The 20,810-nt window shown below is 48.5% G+C and overlaps 1 protein-coding gene across 1 annotated transcript in view; it reads left to right on the top strand.

The window, feature by feature from the left end:
- Window positions 1-20,810, top strand: part of INPP5A (inositol polyphosphate-5-phosphatase A) — a gene marked incomplete at its 5' end in the record, with an annotated part of 219,221 nt that overhangs the window by 37,344 nt on the left and 161,067 nt on the right. Inside the window, one exon of the mRNA XM_080621714.1 lies at window positions 13,189-13,230. Within this exon, the coding sequence (XP_080477840.1) occupies window positions 13,189-13,230 (42 nt within the window). The remainder of the gene's footprint in view (window positions 1-13,188; window positions 13,231-20,810) is intronic.

Here is a 20,810-nt window from a genome sequence, read left to right as displayed (position 1 = left end):
CGGTACAGAGTGCCCTGGTGGGTAAGAGGAGCTCCGAGAGCAGCAGACGTGTTCCCTGGTGGATGTGATCTGTTTTCCTTCCCTGTATTAGAGGCTCTAAAAATAGCCTGTCTGTCAGGATGGAGTCCTGAAGGGCTGAGCCTGCCCTGGCGTGGGCGAACATGGATGATATTGAAAGTCCTTCCAACCCTGCGTTCTGTGAGTCTGAGGGGGCAGGCACTGCAGCTGTGTGGCTGTGTAGAGGGTGAGGAGCCCTGCGGCGCCCAAGGCTGTCACAACCACAGGGAAGCTCTTGGTTTGCAGCAGGATCAAAGCCTCCTTCCTCCAGCAGGGCAGGAGGGGAGGCAGCTGCCGGCCCCGCTGAGCTCTGCCCGGGGCTGCTGGTGTCCAGCGGGAATGAAGCCACTCTTGGCACGTACCATTCCTTCCCTCTCAGTGGTACTGGGATGCAGGAGGCAGGGCTGGGGGAAAGGCAGAGCCACAAACAGCCCGCAGCTGGCGCATGGAGGTGTTCACACCGTAATGCACGAGTGGAAAGCCCGCTTCTGCTGTTTCCTCAAAGAGCATCCCCTCAAAAAGCATCTCCCCTCTCCGGGTCTCCCACGAGCACGTACCTCCTGGTGACTGCTGCCAGTTACTGAGTCGGAGGCATGTGGGAATTGTATGTTTCATGGAATTTGACTCATTTGGGTTGGAAGGGACCTTAAAGCTCATCCAGTCCCAAGCCCCTGCCACGGGCAGGGACACCTTCCACTAGAGCAGCTTGCTCCAACCCCCTGTGTCCAGCCTGGCCTTGAACACTGCCAGGGATGGGGCAGCCACAGCCTCTCTGGGCACCCTGGGCCAGCGCCTCAGCACCCTCACAGGGAAGAGCTTCTGCCTAAGAGCTCATCTCAGTCTCCCCTCTGGCAGGTTAAAGCCATTCCCCTTTTCCTGTCCCTACAGGCCCTTGTCCAAAGCCCCTCTCCAGGTTTCCTGGAGCCCCTTCAGGCACTGCAGCTGCTCTAAGGTCTCCTTACACTCATGCTGTTCCGTGTGCTGGGATGATGGAGCAGGTGCTGCACTAACTACGTCCAAGTTTTAGTTGGGGTTTTCTGAGCTCTGGTTGCTCCCTTAGAGGTTATGAAGACAAAACCCAAATGTGAGCTCTTCAGCGCAGACCTATTGCTCTGTTCAGCAGTGCACAAGGGCACTGCCAGCTGCCAGTTCACCAGTGCGAGGGCAGGAGCATGCTCACGTGTGTGACTGAGCTCCCGGTGCGGTGGGGTGTGCCGGGGCTGTGCTGTGCACTAGTGCCGAGGGGCAGCCTCTGTCGTGTGCTCATCACTGCTCGCTGCTCGGAGCGGGGCCGCGGCATTCCCAGCTGCCGCCTCTTGCGTCATGGCCTGATCTGGGGAGCGTGATTAAAACATGGACTATCCCGGTAACGCGTTCTGTACACAGTGTTCCTGCTTCCCTGATTCATGTGCTGGCCCATCTCAGTAAACTGAAAGCCTTAAAACCAGACTGAAGCGCAGTACCATGCCGTTTAACCTGAACTCTCCACGGTTGTATTAAGAGCATTTGTTCTGTGTCTCTTCTGACAAGTTCTTGAGACAAACATTGCTGGAGGAGCAGCCCCTGTTCTGTTTCTGCAGGGCACTCTGTGTAGGTGATCCTTGGGGCTGGGCTTGTGCTCAAGGAGGTGGAATTCCTCTTAGAGCTTGGCTGCAGGGACTCTGCGGATTCCTGACCTGCCCGGCTCCACAGCACCCCCTGAATGGCATCAGAGACCACGTATTGTGATGTTGTGTATAACAGTCAGCTTCATAATTAATGTCTGCCCTTTAGCTTATTTTTTTAGGACTCTAAACTTCTTATGAAGGTAGAATTCCTGATGATGCTCATGTTAATGTTGTGTAGAGACTAATGGATGTGTTTCTTTGCAGCTGGCTGGCTGAGAGCAGTGTGGGTTGTCCTTTACTTTTCTCCTTCAAAGCTAATGAAAGCTTTCCTTTCTGCAGGGAAGTTGTTTGGGGTTTTCTGGCTGGGATTCCATAATCCCTGCTCAGGCAGCTCAGTGTGAGCCAGGCACCGCTCATGGTGCGGGACCACATCCAGTGCAGCTCACACTGACAATGCTGCTGCAGGTCCTTGCCTGGGAGCAGCTGATGCTGTGCAGGGGCCAGGGGAGGCTCCTCTGCTGAGCTCCCTCAGACATCACCAAGGCAAGGTTGGCTTTTCCGTGTGGTGGCTCTGCAGAAAGCTGCGAATCACCTGTGTGGATTGTTGGGCCATGGATCAAAGATGTACTTGTTAAGGAAACATACGTGGAAAGGAGAAGAAACTGAAACCCCGCTCTAGAGCAAGTTGAAATGAATTTCTGGTATCTCCCTCAGTGCTTTACTGCTGGAACAGGATGTAAACAGCTTTTGCATGGTCTCCTCTGCTCTCAGATACTTACATTAGGTCACTACAGGTTTCTTTTAGTGTCATGAAGAGTGTCTTGGCATCCCCATGCCTCACTTGGCAGCCAGTTGACAGCCACTCTTAGGGCTATGGTATTTTGGCTTGGAAGATGGCACTGCTGATCTCATAGGGTGTGTTGGAGCCAGCACTCTGACAGCCTCCACCTCACGGGTGTGTTAGTCCTGGAATTGGTTCTAGGAAAACCTTGTACTTTCATCCCTGGCAAGGCAGTGCCTGGTCAAAAGGTTTAGCTCATAAATGTGAGTTTCTTCTTGAGGAAAGAGCATGTATTGCTCAGAGCAGTTGACAGGTGCTGCTGTACACCAGTGCTTGGAGCTCATGCACTTTAGCTCCTGAGCTTTAGCTCACGAAAGTGCCTGTTTACAAAGTGAGCATCTACTGTCCACCCCCCCCGCCCCCAGAACACATTCTACCTTATTCATTTAAGACAGTGTTTTATCCCAGCCTTGTACTCTGCAGTTACTCCTGGAGTATGTGTGAAAAGGGCTGCCCCTGCCACAGCCAACAGGATTAACTGCACATGTCGGGTATTTTCACACCTCCATAAAGCCCAGCCTGCAGGAAGAACTGTTCTGAATGTCGGCTTTCGTGACTGCTTTCACTGCTGTGACTGAGGCCTCATGAGTTCTGCAACTGGAAACTGACTGAGTTTTTAACTGTGTCCGTGTCAACTTGGATATAGGAAAACTCAAATGATGTGCTAGCAGCAACAGCTACAGGGCAGATACACAACTCTCAACACGTCTCACTCTCACTTGGCTCAGAGAGCCAAATTCTTTATCGGGCTGACTGACAGGTGACTTTATCAGGTGGCTGACAGGGATGTTCTGTCTTCCATCAATTCGTGTGTAAGTTCTCTTGCTTACCTTGCTGGGCAGATCTCTGCTTGCTTTGCTCCTTGAAGGTCAGTAGAGGCTTCTTGCAGTGAGCAGATCCAGGGTCCACTCCATGATGACCCATCAGTTGCTCACAACTTGATTGTGTGGCGAGTCTGTGCCCATCTGCTGCCATGGGAGAAATGATTCAGGACAGCGTCGCTCCTGTCTGGAACTGGGCTTTGCAGGAAACACCCTCAAAAGGCTGGGATGAGCAAACACGTTTCGGTTTCACTGTTGGTGGGTGTGGAGGGATTCTTGTTCAGGTAATTTTTCAAAGTTCATCAGCTCCCAGGTTTTCCTTGTGGTGTCCGGGAGGAGGGCACCCAAGTGTGGTGTGGATTTCAATTCTGGAACTGCACCCAAAAACAAGTGTTTTCAGACCATGTACCTTGTTGTTACAGACAACAAGGAATTATCCCCATAGTCAACCCAGGAGGAGGGTTTAAAGATTAATTTAAAGCAAACAAACAAAGGAACCCCACAAGACAGACCGTGGTGGTGGTGGTGACTATTGCCAGAGCTCTATTCTGTCTATTTGTGTGCAGGAACAGATTAATTTTATTCTCTCTTTCAGCATAATGCCTGTTTTCCTCCTGCCTTTCCAAACTGGGGACACAAGTCACAGGAAATTTGAGTGTATTAATGTGGTTAATCCCCGCTATTTGCTAGCAATTATAGATTTTGTGGTGCTGTTAATACTGGGTGTTGGATTAACTCTTGCTGTTAATACTCTTAACGTGCTGGTTATTCAAATACCCGGAGCCTTTAATCTTCAAATAAGATGATAGAGGTTACATTTGGAGCAGGCTGGAAGCTCGCGAGGGTCAGGATAGTTGGGATTCATGGCTCTCTTTAGTCAGGGTTATGTGTAACCCTGGTCTTGTTGCCGTCAGATTTACTGTATTATTTTCTACACAAACAGTTCTGGAAGTCTGCAAGTCTCATTGCTCTGTCTCAGTGTAATGTAATCCTTAAGAACCTGTTAGTTTACTAAAAATAGCTATGAAAGAATGTGTACCTTCAATTCATTGAAGCGTGGGAATCTTATATTGGAGAGCTCAGCTTCATTAGTGTTGAGAGAAGTCTTTTTCTCCTGTTCCCTGGCACTGGGTTAGCTAAACCAACAATAGACTTGGCACACACAAAACACCCTCATCCCTGGCAGTGTTCAAGGCCAGGTTGGTTGGGGCTTGAAGCAACCTGCTCTAGTTGAAGATGTCACTGCCCATGGCAGAGGTTGGAACTGGATGAGCTTTAGAGCCCCTTCCAACACAAACAAGTCTGGGATTCTCTGATTCTAAGATATTAACACTCAACATGTTTGAAATGAGTTGTTGAACGGGAGTCATGCTATGTAATAGCATATCCAGGTCATGGGCTTCTCCTAATTTGTGTGACTTTAAGGAGCGTTGATGGCAGTGATGGTGAGCCACAAGCTGAGTGAGGGGCAGGCTGGCCAGAAGGGCTGTTCTGGGTTATGCTGACCTTGTGCTATGCCTGCTCTGAAGCTGTGTTGCTGTGATACAGTGGGTGCAGTTTTCATCTTTGTTCATCTTTGGGAGTTACAAATGCTGTGTTACAAACCTGTGTGTTGTACATGATTCATGAGCCTTTTCCTGAGATTTAGCTGTTGTTACGAATGACAGATTGCCTGCAGTCACTGCCCTCTCTGCTTGTGGGTGTATTGGCCCATGCCCTGCACAAGAGTGCCCACAACCTCCCCTGGCATCCCGGGGCTCACGTTGCTGACTTGGCTGTTCAGAAGTCAGAGTTTGTCAGCACTTGTGTAGGGTTCTGTTTGATTTGTTTGCTTTACGTTCTTCTCATAGCAGGCTGGGTTCAGTCACTGGGATCTTCAGGGCTTCGGAGGCTCTTGTCCAGACAGGAGCCCTGCCAGCACACGCTGCTGGTACTTTTTAGGAGTTAAAGGCAGGCGGCTATTTCCCCTTCCCCATCTTGTGTTGTTAGAGGTGAGACTGATTCTGGTCTTGGTGTTAACTGTTTGTAGTACATATGGTTTTACATCCAGCTCCTTTGAAGAGGCAGGCACTTGATCATTGCTTCATACAGTTCTATTACCTCACTCCTGCTGTTTCCCTGTGATGCAGCCAGGACAGTTAATTTGCTCTGTAACAGGTTACCCTTTGCTGTGAGTTGTTTCAGGCTGCATTTCCTGTGTTGAGGAATGCACTCCTGGGTTTTGGCTGCCCCATCCGTGCCTGGGAAGGGCTGTTTCTTGGTGCCTCTCACAGTCCCAGTGCAGGTGGTTGCTGTTGCTCCGGAGGTGCTGAGTTCTCAGGTGCACAGGGTGGTTTGCAGGTACCTTCAGCTTTCTGGAAATACGGACCTCTGGAACGGGTGGTTGATGCTTCGTGGGTTTCTGTCAGCTTGTGATGGTGTTTGGCAGAAGCCGAGGCTCTGGGCTTTCCTGCTGCTGTTTCTGCTGGAGCTGAGTAATAAGTAGAAAACCAAGTGTAGCAGAGACAGGGAAACAGCCTCTATTTCATAGCCCTTCTGGGTGTAGACTGAAGGGAGCAGATTAACAGGGCTATGGGTACTGTCTGGGGATGCAGTGGGCTTCAGCGGGCTTCAGCAGGGCCCACGTGTTGCTCTGCAGCACCAAGAAACCCCTGGGGCTGGGGGGTCCCTCTTGGGGCTCTTGCTCGGAGTCAGGCATACAGAAACGTTGTCTGGTTGTACCCACAGCCCAAGTGGGTGTGCAAAGCCCGGCACCAGGGCCCCTCGGTGTCCCCTGTGGAGCCCAGGGAGTGTTCCTGAAGCGAGTCAAGAATCTTTTAGCTTAGAAAATGAGCCTATTCTTTGCTAAAAATACAGCTCACCAAATAGAATGGGCTCTCTATAATTCATCCACTTTGGTCCATTTCCCTCTGAACAAAACTAAAGAGAAATTTTCTAGGCTGTTAATTTGGTTTCATTTTGTTCTTTTCTTTGTTCCTCCGGACTGAAGGCCTCTTACCCTAAATATGAGTTTTTCCTTTTTTGCAAAGGTTTCTTCCCTCTCTGAACATATTTTTGCAACAGGCTTAAAGCTTTCTCTTGGCTGTTGGGTGTAATTTGGTAGGGAATGGAAACACTGGGGAGAAGAGGCTGTTTGTGTGTTCAGTTTGAAAAGCCACTTGTTTTGGGGATATTACTGACTCATGTGGCAGCCATGTGTTCACAGGACAACTATGTTTCCTTATAAGCCTGACCAGTGCAGTAACCAGCGTGACATAAATAGACTTCATATGGAAACTCGGCATGAAAAGAGATGGTTTTAGTGGGATTTGGAATTCCAGGAAAATGACTTTTAATTGCAGGGAGCAGCGGGACGCGTGTCCTGTTATTTTAACATGGACCCCACGTGGCTCTGCAGTCTGGAAACAAGTTGTCCTTGTTTCAGGAGGAGGGTGTCTATTTGTGGCTCTGTCGAGTCAAGGTGTGTGCTTTTGGATGTGATGGTAGAGTGAAACCAGACCTGTGCTCCCCAAGGCCCTGGGATAGTTCCTGAGAGCTCATCTCAGTCTCCCCTCTGGCAGGTTAAAGCCATTCCCCTTGGCCTGTCCCTACAGGCCCTTGTCCAAAGCCCCTCTCCAGGTTTCCTGCAGCCCCTTTAGGCACTGGAGCTGCTCTAAGGTCTCCCCTTCAGGAGCCTTCTCTTCTCCAGGCTGCCCCAGCCCAGCTCTCTCAGCCTGGCTCCAGAGCAGAGCTGCTCCAGCCCTCGCAGCAGCTCCATTGCCTCCTCTGGACTTTTTCTGGGCAAAGCTCTTCCTTGTGAGTGTGCTGAGGCGCTGGGGCAGGGTGCCCAGAGAAGCTGTGGCTGCCCCATCCCTGGCATTGTTCAAGGCCAGGTTGGACACAGGGGCTTGGAGCACCCTGCTCTAGTGGAAGGTGTCCCTGCCCGTGGCAGGGGTTGGAAGGAACCTTAAAGCTCATCCAGTTCCGACACAAACCATCCTGCGAGTCTGTGGTTCTGATCTGTGCTGACCTCAGCCCGCAGAATTTCCCAAGGTTCTGTGTGTATGAGCTGCCCCGTGCCCGTCTGCTCAGCTCATGTCTCATTTACAGCAAAGAGTTCTAACAAAGCTGCACCGAACAGGCACAGTGCCCCCCAGCACAGGGATGTGCGCAGGGGACCTGGGTGTGAGGGCAAGGTGGTGAAGGAAGAAGCCCTTGGTGCTCAGGAGAATGTGAATGGGCAGAAACTGGTTCATTGGTGAATGCTCATGAAAGGATTTAGCATTGACGAGGACAAGGAAAAGATTAATTCCAGTTACATTACAAAAAGAATGAGATAATTTAATGAAGGACAGAGCGTGGAGAGAAAGGATGGGAAGAAGGCCAAAGAGTCTGGAAGACATGAAATATAATGTGTCTATTCTTAGATGGAAAAATAAGAGGAAGATGAGTTATTGTTCCACTTGGTTGTTATCTCCAGTCCTTCATAACTTAAAGTGATCTCATTTATTGGGAGGTTGCTGAGGAGGAGCTTGAGGCAGGGGGCTGGGTTACAGGGTTTGACCAGAGTGGTAAAAACAGAAGGATGTGGTTGTGCTGAGGAGGCACCATGGGAGGAGCAGGAGGAGGAGGAGGGCACAGCAGCCGGGAGCATGGCAAGGTTGGGTCCTGCAGAGCCAGAAGGTGATGGTCACCCTGAGCTGTGGGTGACGGGGGTCACAGTGACCGCAGGGGCTTAGCAGAACCCCAGCCCTGTGCAGAGGAGTCTATTGGCAGCCCCAGCGACTTCATTAACACCAAGGAGCGTGACCAGCAGGTCGAAGGAGGTGATCCTGCCCCTCTACTCTGCTCTCGTGAGACCTCACTTGGAGTATTGTGTGCAGTTCTGGTGTCCTCAACATAAAAAGGACATGGAACTGTTGGAACAAGTCCAGAGGAGGCCACGAGGATGATCAGGGGACTGGAGCACCTCCTGTATGAAGAGAGGCTGAGAAAGTTGGGGCTGTTCAGCCTGGAGAAGAGAAGGCTGCGTGGAGACCTCATAGCAGCCTTCCAGTATCTGAAGGGGGCCTACAAGGGTGCTGGGGAGGGACTATTCATCAGGGACTGTAGTGACAGGACAAGGGGTAACGGGTTCAAACTTAAACAGGGGAAGTTTAGATTGGATCTAAGGAAGAAATTCTTTACTGTGAGGGTGGTGAGGCACTGGAATGGGTTGCCCAGGGAGGTTGTGAATGCTCCATCCTTGGCGGTGTTCAAGGCCAGGTTGGATGAGGCCTTGGGTGCCATGGTTTAGTGTGGGGTGTCCCTGCCCATGGCAGGGGGGTTGGAACTGGATGATCTTAAGGTCCTTTCCAACCCTAACTATTCTATGATTCTATGACTGGCATCTCCCAGTGCTGCTCCTGCTGCTCTGAGCTCTGCTTCTGTCACCACTTCTTCAAACCTTCCTGTGGTCCGTAGGATCCTAGAAGGAATCAATCTGCAGGCAAGGAAGCTTCATTCTGCACCACTCAAGATTTCACTGGGCTCCTGCCTCCTGCTGTCACCGCTTCAGAAAGCCTGGGTTGTGAACTGCAATGATCCATTGGCCCCTCGCTTCTCACCTGCGATAGAGCAACCCTTGACAGAAGCAACTTATTTGAAACTGGCCCCTCAGAGCTGGGCCCTGAGCTGCCGGCCCATGGCCAGTGCCCTGTTCCCTGCTGCCATGCCCGGGGCAGGACAATGGACAGCGCTCCTTGGTCCCATGCAGACATCCCTCACCCTTTGAGTGCTCCTGACTGTGCTGCTCTGGTGTCTGTGTTGTACTGCTCAGATGAGGAGGCTGGAAGGAGGAAAGGTCCTACAGCTCTGGGTGACTCGATTCACCTCATTGTGCCTGGCTTAGCTCTGGAGTTATTTCTGTAACTGCCTCCCTCCGAGACCTTGTTCTCTGTGGCTGATCAATTTAAAGAGCTGTGCAGGCAGCCAGGCTGTGAAATGAGGTGAACCTCTGGTTACTGACCTCAATTCACTTCTCTTTGTTTGAACGCTGGCCTATGCCAGCTCAGTTAAAACACAGCTGCTGTTGGGAGGGGTTACGTGGGCAGGGTGTGGAGCTGTGCTCAGCGTTGTCCACAAGGAATCAGGTGTGGGTTGTCCAGGCCGCTGGTGGGACGGATGGTGGCTTTTCATCCTGAGCTGGTGTTCTTGATGTACTTGGTGACATTGTGCAGCAGCTCCATAGAAAACATCTGCTGTGGTTGCCAGGTAGTGACTGCTGGGATCCAAAACAGGAGGAAAAGAAAGCCCCTTTAAAAACAAAACCAACCCCAAAGCACTGTTCCTCCACAAGAATCTGTTTGCAGGCTGCTCCTGCTTTTCACAAATATGTGAGTTAGTAAATACCATAATAGCTCAATATGGCACTGGGAGTGCTGTTAGCAACTTCTAGTTTAATCATTGCTTGTGGTTCAGAATGTGTTCCTGGTATACCGTCAGAATGTAGGTGCTGTAGATTTGTTTCATGTAGGTTTGAGATGCTGAATTTTCTAGGAGCTCTGAGTCTCCTGTGAGTGTTTGTATCTCCTCCAATGGGAGGTATGGATCAGTACAATGATGCTGTCTGCACATATCTGTTATCTGAGCGTCTCAAAGCTGTCATGAAGACATGTCAGTACTGTTGCCCATCTCATCCCAGGCTGGGTAGTGGAGGCAGAGCAAGCATGTTGTTGGCTTTCTGCTGTAACTCATCTTGCAGGGCCATAGGACAGGGAACGGTCCAGTGATCCCCACTACATCTCCAAGCATAAGAGCTAGGGCCATCTGGGTTTGCACTCCTGTTCACCAATTCCTGCTGCTTCAGTATGAGTCCGCATTAGTTGGCTTTCTGATGGTGGTGTATTGCTGTGAAGTCCAGCTCTGTGCGCTTGGCGCTTGCCACAGGCAGTGTCCCAGGGCGTCAGGACTGGGAGCCCAGGAAGCAAAATCCAGTAACCGCTCATCCCCTCTCAGGAGCGGAATCACTGCTCCTCCTGGTAATGGGCCTTGGCTTCGGGTGCTGCCCTGGGAGGGGGCCGGGACTCATAGGAGAGTTGGGTCATGGCCTCGGGTCCCTGTGCTGTAAGGAGCCCCCGCAGGCTGCTGGTCCAGGGCTGCTGTCGCTGCTCAGTTTGGGCTCCAGTTCTTCAGTATTTGATCTGATTGCTCAAACCCAGCCTCAAGGAGCAGGGTGCTGGCAGCCTGGAGCCCTCTTGTCAGCTCCCCTCTGACGTACTGGTGGTTTTCCTGTTCAACCTCACAATGTTTCCATTTAGTCATGTAGCAAATGGGAGAACTTCTACCACTTGCAGTGGTGTTTGAAAACAAAAGCAAGGGTGTGCTTTATTTTCTCCCCCCGGGTTCCTCAAGTATAAATAACTTCACATATTCTGATCAGTAGCAGTTCTTTCTCCCTTAAAAAGCTGCAGCCAATGTGCATTATCACCAGTGGCTGATGCCACCCTTAGTCACAGCTTTGCACTGTGCTTGAACTGAAAAGCTCAAAACGTGCTCAATAAAAATCTTATGGTTGTGTTTAACACCGATGCCGTCTGAAACTGGTTGAGGCTCTCAGTGCAGAACCCTGTGCTCGGGTGCAGTCCCTCAAGTCCAGGTTTGAATTCTTTGGGATCTCGTGTCCCTCATCATTTAGCTCCTGTCTGCAAGTAGGGGCTGAAGTGAGCTTTGTTTGTGTTCAGGGGCTTTCCAGAACTAACTGACTTCTGCCATTCTTAAAACATAGACGGACCCCAGGACATCTTCCAACCGGTAGAAATAAAACAGAGAAGTGAGGAGTGTGTAGAGTGGGGCTCGTAACATAAAATTGCCTGTTACTTACTGAGTAAGGCCACATTCTGTGTTCTGAACACAGATACGCAGCCCTGCTCACGTCTGCTTGTGCCCAACACAGGACTTGCTTATTGCGTACCTGTACCTACCAGAAAATGTTAATTTTGCAGTCCCCAAGATCTTGTGGTATTCATAGTTTAAATCTGGTCTTTCAAAATCGTGTTCCGATTTCAGCTGTTTTGTAGAGTGATAGAAAAACTCCAAACCAGTCAATTCTGTGCTGTCTCTGTAACTCCACGTTAGAAGTCTCCTGTAAATCCTGGTTTGCTTGTTTTGTTGTCCTGCTTTATAAAAGCAACAGTTCTTACTGTTACTCAGTGGGTTTTGTTGGTATGTTCAGAATGAGTAGGAAATGAGTTAAGTTGCTAAATAAGCAGTTAATGGGATGTCATTCTGAGAGGATCTGTTTATCGCTGCCTGGCTGCCTTCAGTTTTGATCCATGTTGCAGCTTCCCTGTTGTGGCTGGGAGCTGGGCTGGGCAGGGGAGGGGTGGGAGCCCTGGATGGTTTGTCCCAAATTGAAGCCAAATCTCAAGCCAAGATCCATCCTGGCTGGCCTCAGGCATGGAGCAAGGAGCCACTGCTCAGGCTCGCCCAGCCCCTGCCCCAGCAGCAGCGTCCACAGGAGATACTGAGAGAGCTCATCATTAGAACAGGGATTGTTCTAAGGAGTGAAGACATCACCTTTGTGACCAGTAATGTCTGAATTCTGGAATCATCAAGGAGTGATCAACAGAAGGGAAGTGGCAGAAAGCAAGGGACAAATGTGGTGCTTTTTTCTTCTCAGCTCTCAAAAAGCTTCTGTAGACTTTGTAGGCTCAGGAGCTGCAGGACTTCCATAGGTTTGTAGACAAAAATCTTACTTTTCCTCTTTGCAAATCTGTGCAGCCACCTATGGGCAAATCTCCATGCAACAAGAGTCAGTAGAAATGATTAAGTTTAAAGTTGTATCCAGCTTCTTGAAATTAACACACTTGATGGGAAATAGAGCAAAGCAGGAATTCCATGTCTGTATATTTGCCACAGGCAGCTGGTGTCCCGACTGTTACTAAAGGGAGGTTGTTGAGGCATCACTCTGGTTTTCAGTTCAATACATTTTGCTGCCTCCCGCAGATCCTGTATTTCCTGCTGCTGCTGAGAGAAAAGCCTGATTGGGTTTTATTCCCCACTATAATGCAAAAATTGTCCGGAAGCAGTGTTGTTGAAGGTAGAACTCAACTGATATTTCTCTTGTAGCTGTACATTTAACATGTGCAGATCAGTTTTCTCCCTCCAGATCCATATCTGGGGTAGGCTGTGTTTCTGAAAGGGCAGAACTTTGTACTTCATGTATTTTTGCTGCTTCAGTTTTCATAACTTCTGGGACAATCTTGAGATGCTTCTCCCACTTTATCTTTGACTCTGATGTGCTTGAGCATCTCACAGAAGCATGGTTGTTGCTCAGGGCCAAGTCATTAGAAGTAAATCCATGTAACTGGAAGCTCAGATTGCAAGGTTTGGTGTCAGCAGGTCATGTACAGCAATGAGCATGTACATCTAAAAGCACATATTTCAATACGGATTGAGCCTATTGATTTAATTACTTGACAATCGTGTATGTGTGTGAATGTTGTGAAGCCAGGTACAAAATGTACCTTCTTAGTGAAAATCTGAGGAGAGGGGACCCATAAACTAAAAGCAGAGATTTGTCATTGCTGCTCATGGAGGAATATCCCAATGCCTGTGCTTTATTTTCTTTATTTGTGGATAAAACTCCCCCCTTTAATTCACTAAGGAAAGCCAGAATCCCAGCCTGGTTTATGTTGGAAGGGACCTTAAAGCTCATCCAGCTCCAACCCCTGCCACGGGCAGGGACACCTTCCACTAGAGCAGCTTGTTCCACCCCCTGTGTCCAACCTGGCCTTGAGCCCTGCCAGGGATGGGATATTATTGCAAAATAATGTTTCCAGTATTGGGATATTATTATTAAAATACATTTCTGTTATTCTTAATGTTTTGTTTTGTTTTTCAGCCAGAAAATCTCCAGAAGAATTGGCTTCGGGAATTCTACCAGGTAAGATGAAGCTTTGTTTCCCATGGAGCTCTGTGCACACTTGCTTATTGGCGTAATGAACAATGTCGAGACATTTTGGTTTGTGAAGCTGAAGTCACGAACTAGTTTATAGTCAAACCCAGGGGCCTGGTGCAGCCTCTGACCTCTATTGCAATGATATAAAATGCAGCAAGTTGAAGGATTTGCGGAAGCCTGAGATGCAGGAACCAGTCTCGCATTCTTCACTGTCTGTCAGCTTCACACGATTCATCTGTTTGTTTTTCTTCATGCATCTTGATTGATTACTGCTTTAAGCATGTGATGTTCAAGCGCTGCTTGCTCAGCCAGTCTTGGTTTAAACCTTTTCCATATCTTCAGGGAAGACTCTTCCTGTGAATACAAACAAATAGCAGTCTTTTCTTGGTTGTTTTGATTTTATTTGATTTAGGTCACTGCATATTTCTCTCCAACATGTTACTTATTTCTGCATCTTCATTGGGGAGACTTGGGACATGTTCACTTGTTTACAAAGCAGGGTGGGTGCTGTGGAAACACTTCCAAATTGTTTGTGGAAAACAGGAAGAGGAGGGGAAACAAATGAGCAGCAGCAGTAGAATCCTAGAGCAGGCACCAGAGCATGTAACTGGACATGGGCTGTCTTTGGTGCAGTTAATATTGTGTATATGAATGTCCGAATAGGAAGCAAATGATTCAGTGACACTTCCATGTGGCCATCAAGTGTGTGGGCTGGACCAGTGACAGTGGAGCTGCAGTAGACCTGACGCCATCCCTCAGCTGTGATGGTTTTGCTGTGCCCACTGTCCCTCTGTGCCACTGCCGTCAGAGAAAGCTGCATTTGAAAGGAAAACCAGAATTAAGGAAGCAAAGGGTAGTGAGTCTGCTGGGGGTGACGGGCAGCGCTGGGTGTGCTGGGAGGAACTGGGCTGTCCAGCACCTTTGAACCCTTTTCCTCCCCGCAGCCTGCAGCAGGATGGCTGGTTCCGTGTGCTCACAATGCAGTAGGAAGTGGAATACAGCTTGATAAGAGCTCCTGGGAAGAGCTGCTCCAGCTGCTCCAGCAGCGCCAGCCCCATACCCACAGCACCCAGCACACACAGTAGCTCCACAGGCTGTATAGTTCAGGGTTTGAGCCCTGATGGCTTTGTGCAAGGCCTCTGCAAAGCGCAGCTCACGAGGAGGGATGGAAAATGACTCTTCATGAACTGAAACCCAGGGAAACCGCAGACCACGAGTGTTTTCCATCCTCCTGAGGAACCCGGTTTGTGCACATCGTTGTGTCAGTGCAGCTCGTGAGGGCCAGGTCTTGTGCTACGCTTGGAACCACCTCCACAGAAAGTAAACACAGTAGAATGTTTCTAGGGATTAACCCCAGGATGGAAAGGTGTCTCTGAGTGAATGACAAAGAGCAGATCAATGAAGGAGCGTTTTGGTAGCTTGTTTTGAAGTTCCAATAAATTAAAGTAAGGGATTTTAATGGCTGTGATGTCGAAATTCAAGTCACTTTTCTGCATTTTCATTGATGTAGATGCTGTATGCGTTTCTGAGAATGCGGTAGCATATGGAGGACTAAAATAACATCCAAATGTCACATACTAAAATTTTTAAACCATTGATCTGCAGATATCCTACATTATTAACAGGAAAAATATGGAAAATCTGATGCTGTTAAATTAAAGAGTTTCTCCAAGAAATACAAACAGGAAAAAATGTTTAAAACAATCTTTCAGGGCTGCTTTTAATGACAACTTACAGTGTGGCAGCCCCTAAAGCTTTTGCTGACAGCACAGTTGATGCAGCTGAGACATGTTGGTTTGTCTGATCTGGTTTCCTTGGATCCATTGGTCTCTGGTCTTGTCCACGTGGCACCTGCGTTTTGCGTGACAGGTGACTTGGTAGTTTAGAATGGACTGAACTATCCAGTACTGGGTGGCTTTGTACCAGTTCACTCTTGCTGGCTGCTCTTCCCCCAAGGAAAAGTAAAACAAAATGAAGGAGGAGTTCAGCTGAGCTCGCTTCCAGATATTTCTAGGTACTGGCTTTTGGCGTGTTCTCCAGAGCTGGGGCTGATGAGGCCTTTCCCAGGCATGTTATGTAGCACTGGAACAGCGGTGGCCTTGAGGCAGTGCTGACAACAGGCTCCTAGGAGGAAAAAGCAGCCTGGATTTCGGACACTTGCTTGTTTCCCAGTGCTAAATTTATAGCGCAGCTTTTCATGCTCCCTGCTCTGCTTTTTCCATTTGATCTGATGGGTGCATGCATGGCATTCATTTGGGGGCTTCACAACACTTTGCCATGTGATATCAGCCATAGGTGTTGTGTTCTCATTACGTGTAGATAAACAAGAAGGCTTGAAGCCAGCCAGCTTTTGCAAGCAGAGGTAGTAGAAAGTCAGCATCTCTGGTAGTGCTCTGGTAGTGAGGTACCTTAGGAAGGAGAAAAGGCCTCTGAAAAATATATCCCTCTGTCCCTTGAATGCTCAACAAACTGACCAAATGCATCACCTGATTAAAACATGGGATCACCAAACACATTCACCACGTGACTAAGGAGCACCATGTTCCTTCTCCTGTGAATACAACATCAACTTAAAAGTCAGTGTGTTTTATATCACCTGTGAAGCAGAAATAAACTGATGTCAGCTCTCTGCCCATGCTCCTCCTTTCCTCCCTGTCCTCCGTCCCCCTTCCAGAGGTAGTGCATGAAGAACACGTTTGCTCATGTGATGCCCACCTCAAAGGTGAGACTTAACCTGCCCAAGCTGCTGCGTCTGCCTTGGTGCAGGCGAAAGTGGTGATTGCTTGAAGGTGTAGAGTCTTCTGAGCATCTATTGTCATTTAGTGATACCTTCAGAAGGAGCACAGAGTATGTGAATTTGTGATCTGTGTGCTCTGACATTCCTCAAATCTGTGTTTTCAGCTTTCCTCTGTGAAGCCAGGAAAGTATCTGTTCTGTAGGGAGTGAGAGAGTTGTGTTCAATTCATGCCCACAAGCTAAGCTCTAGGAACTTGCTATCTTGAAATATGGCTGAGAATTGGCCCAGGATTTTTCCTTTTATCATCTTCTGGCCTCCCCACTTAGCATCACTGCACTAATTCTGTAGTCAGTGAATGTGAGCAAGGCAGCCAGGAGTATCTCTGAGTCTTCTCTTTCATCAAGGCATTTGCTCATTAAGAGTCTTGGTAACCTCTGTGGTAGCATTGTCAGTTACTTTAAATGTTCTGGATTTGCAGGCTCTTGTGGTTCGGTTTAGACTCTGGCATAAGACAGTCAAGTTTTGCAGGTATGTTGTGCAGGAAGCTGACAGCGTTTGCTCAGTTGAATGCTTGCGGCAGCCCTGGTAACTGGCTGGTCAGAACAGGCTCTAGGCCACCAAAATCTTTGGAAGGTGTGGGAATTATGTCTCAGTGGTTTTATAGAAGACTCAGTTATTTTTCCATGGTTAAAAATAAGGTAGAATGGAAGCTGTGGTTGGAAGCTAAATGTCGCTGAAGACAGGGAATACAGGATGAGAGGTGGTGGAAGTGTTCACACGCTGTGCAGCTGAGGCCCTCAGTGCCATGGCTTAGTGGTGGCCTTGGCAGTGCTGGGGAATGGCTGGATTTGGTGATCTTAAAGGTCTTTTCCAACCTACTTGATTCTATGATTCTCTGATAACATATCTATGAGAAGAGTTATCCAGCCTGCTGGGCATCATGTTTAGGGAAGGAGGAGAGCAAACAAGCCATTGTTTCGCAAAAAATCACCTAAATATCACACAGGCATGGTTAAGAGAAGACAATTCTCTGTCAGGAGTGTCTTTGCTGGGGAGGTTGTTCTCTCTTGCCCGTGCAGTGAATGGTGGCCCTGTCAGAGCTCTTGGCTGCTGACTTCTGGCTCTGGGGTGACGTGCACTTGCACTGATCATGTGGGCACGGAGTGAAAGGCACGAGGCAGTCGGTGTGTTATGGAGCAGCTCTGCACCTCAAACGCTGTGGTTGGTTTGAGCTGGAGAAATGTGTGAGTGTTTTGCAGAGGGCAGCAGGATGGTTACTGGGGTTGGAAAGATGTCCTGCAGCTCCAGGGTGGGCAGGGTTTGCTCCAGTATCTGGTGTTCAAAGCAGAAAACAGGATTTGTGCAAAACTACTGTTTGTTAAAGCAAACAAAAATTTGCTGGACTCAAGATAAGCCTTGCAAGCCAGTGTGTCCTGTCATGGGGAAGGGAAGGCTCCTGAAGGGGAGACCTTAGAGCAGCACCAGTGCCTGAAGGGGCTGCAGGAAACCTGGAGAGGGGCTTTGGACAAGGGCCTGTAGGGACAGAACAAGGGGAATGGCTTTAACCTGCCAGAGGGGAGACTGAGATGAGCTCTTAGGCAGAAGCTCTTCCCTGTGAGGGTGCTGAGGCGCTGGCACAGGGTGCCCAGAGAGGCTGTGGCTGCCCCATCCCTGGCAGTGTTCAAGGCCAGGTTGGACACAGGGGCTTGGAGCAAGCTGCTCTAGTGGAAGGTGTCCCTGGCCATGGCAGGGGTTGGAGCTGGAGGAGCTTTAAGGTCCTTTACAGCCCAAACCACTCTAGGATTCTGTGAAATCAGTGAATGGAGGAAAGCTGCCTTACAGGGATACAGGATTCAGTGAAGTCCTAGTGCTGGGGATTGCACCTTGTCTTTTGTACTGAGTAGTTACTGGTAGCTTGGGTCTTCACTATTTTAGTTTAGACTCCCATCCTCTTTTCAGTAGAAACTCTCTTAATCAAAAACACACCTTGGAAACAAGAAGGGAATGTGGCTGTTCTGAGGAGAGAGTAAACAGATAGTGAGAATGGTGGTTTGGAGCATTCTCTGTGTGATGGGAACAGTTTGGTGCTCAACAGGAAACTGGAGGATTTTATGGACTGGGTTTATGCAAATAGGGCATTCACAGAACATGCAAATGGTGTCATGCTCACCCCAGGTATGTGGAGTGCCTCTATCCAGGCTCACAGCCTTAATGTCAGCTTGCGGGACAAAAATACAGGGGAACAAGAAGTTTCAAGAGCAACCAGAGAGCTGTTTGCAAGGGCTGTAAGGCCCATGGGAAGGACTTCTACTGATTTATTTACTTACGGGGTTTCTCCCTCTCACCCTTCCTTCCCCATCCCTTGTACTGTGCTCAGCTGCATTGTGCCTGGGGTTTGGGGTGGGAGGAGTTTAGCAGCTGAAGCTATTCGGACTCTTGGCTAACTTTAGCAACAACCCTTTTGGGTAGCATTCCTGGCAGACAGTCACTTTAGATGAAAATGTGGAGGCAGAGGGTGATTTCATCACTCCCCCCCAGTGCAGTTTTCCATGCTGCTTAATGTGTTTGAGAGTGTTTAGAGCCTCTATTTGTAGTAATACAGAAGTTAAAAGTTTACCTAAAAGCTAAAGGTCATCTTGGTGCTGCTGCATGGAAACAGTGTGTGTTACTAGCCTCCTTAAAGAAAGGAGAAAGAAAAACAAACCAAACCCCAGCCACTCAAAGGCAGTTGTTTAGATATTTTAGTGGACCTAAACCTGTCTAACTAGAAGGGGTGATAAACACCCTGCACAGACCCAGCAAGCCTCAGGATGTGAGATCTTGGGCCTTTCTCAGATGGGACCTTCACCTCAGGTCGGGTTGTTGGGGTTTGTGTGTGTCTGATGTACATTGCATCCACACCAGGCAGTGAGGGCCATGCGGGAGAGCCCTTCATGCTGGGCTCAGGCACCCCTCAGCATGGGCATTGTCATCCATCCTGTCCCATGTCCAAAGAGACAAGGACCTGAGGAATGGGCAGAGGCCAGCTTCAGAGATTCACCAGTTTTATATTTGTGCCTGCCTGTGTTGGAGCATCTTGCTCAGTTACCTGGATCCCAAACCCAGGCTCCAGTCAGGGCTTCCTGTGCATGGGTTTTTTGTCCAGAAATTGAGAATAATGCCCAACTTTGTAAAGACATTGTGCTGCTGTAGATGCAAATTCAATGTTTGTGTGATCTTTAACCTCTGGCAACTGTGAGTTTTCTACCCTGAAGTATTCATTACTCATTATTGTGTACTATTTGTTCTTTCATAACCGTAGAAAACTAGTAAAAGGTAATGAAGCAGAGCCACTTGCTCTTAGTTAGAGGGTATTTATTATATGAGAGGATGTAACTAATATTCAGGTATGTTTTTGTGGTTTAGCCTGCAAGGAAAGCCACAAAGGCCTCTCACTGCTGCTAAGCCAGTGCTGCTTCCTCATTAAAAAATGGCATATAACTTTATTCTTCCTTAATTCCTGCTGTGATCAAGCTTTCAAGGATTTGAATGCAAACAACCTATGCCCTGCATCTCAGTGCAGCGCCCAGAGTGTTTTACCTAAATTGCTGTCAGTGTTTCCTCCGGGCAGGACTCCCAGTTCAAGGCTCCCTGTTACTCGTGAGTCAGAGATGTGGGAGAGCTTCTGCCCAGATCTTATTTGAAACCGTTTGTTTTATTTTGTCTTATCAGTTATTAGTTCTATTAGCTGTGTAAGGAGAAAGCTTACTGAAGCAAACTGTAGCAGTTTGAGTGAGCAACACAATGTGCCAGCACTGTTTTGCTGTGTTTGCAATAAGCAGTTCCTGGATGTTGTTGCTTTGGAGCAGTAAGAGTTGGGTATGTTTGCTCTGCAAAATTAAATAGTTGCAAGTGTTTCCTAATTATGGCAATTTCATAGAGCTATCCAAGTAGATAAGATCAGAACTTGGAAGCCAAAACTGATTTGGAGCAATAAAGCACACAGAGAGTTGGGACTGCATGTTATTAGGGACCACAAATGAACTCTGTTACAAGTTTGACTTCACAGGCTATGTTTGGTTAATATTTACCTCCAAGATAGTGAAGAAAATGATCCAATAGGTTAAACTTCATAAAGATGCTTGATTATTAGTTGATCACCAATGGACGCTTGGGTGCCCATCCCACTGCTGTGGTTTGTCAGAGTTTAGCACCTTTAAACATAGAGGAGCTGGTCTTGGACTTCGGTTTCCGCAGCTTAGTGCAGCTCTTAGCTTTCTGTTCAACAGTTCTTGCTGGGAAGTAAAGTAGACTTTTAGACCTTTCTGGAAATTTCCCTGAATGTTGGTAGTTGTAGCCAAAACCTGCTTTTGGTGCGTTCAGAACCACTTCAGATGTGTGTCCTGTTCAGGGCTGTGTCTGGTGTTGGACAAGATACACAAGAAAAACTTCTGCAGCAAAGCTTTATCTGAAGTGTAAATCTGTAAAATCAGCTAGTATTGATGTAAGCTTTCAGAGTTACATCAAATATCAAAGGCAAAGGATGCTCATGTCCCAGCCGGGTGGAATTCATTGGGTTCTGGTTATGTTTTTTAGCCATCTGTTCTGTAGTCCATATCCCCCCCACCCCCCAACTCCCAGCTGGACTTGCCATTGGGTCCTGCTCCAGCTCATTCCCAGTTCTTGCTGGTGACAGCCTGGTTTTAAAGCAGGGAAGCTGTGTATCACAGTTAGACACTGGCACTGTTGAGCTGACTCAAGGGCACAAAGATCCACGAAGGCGGATGTGGGAGAAATATTTACTTTTTTCCTTTATATAGTAACGCTTGTTGGTGGCTGAGCTCAGAAC

The sequence above is a fragment of the Psittacula echo genome (assembly GCF_963264785.1).
Source record: "Psittacula echo genome assembly, chromosome: 6".
Classification (NCBI taxonomy): Eukaryota; Metazoa; Chordata; class Aves; order Psittaciformes; family Psittacidae; genus Psittacula; species Psittacula echo.
Note: the sequence above shows the minus strand (reverse complement) of the source record. Positions and strands in the feature narration are given on the sequence as shown.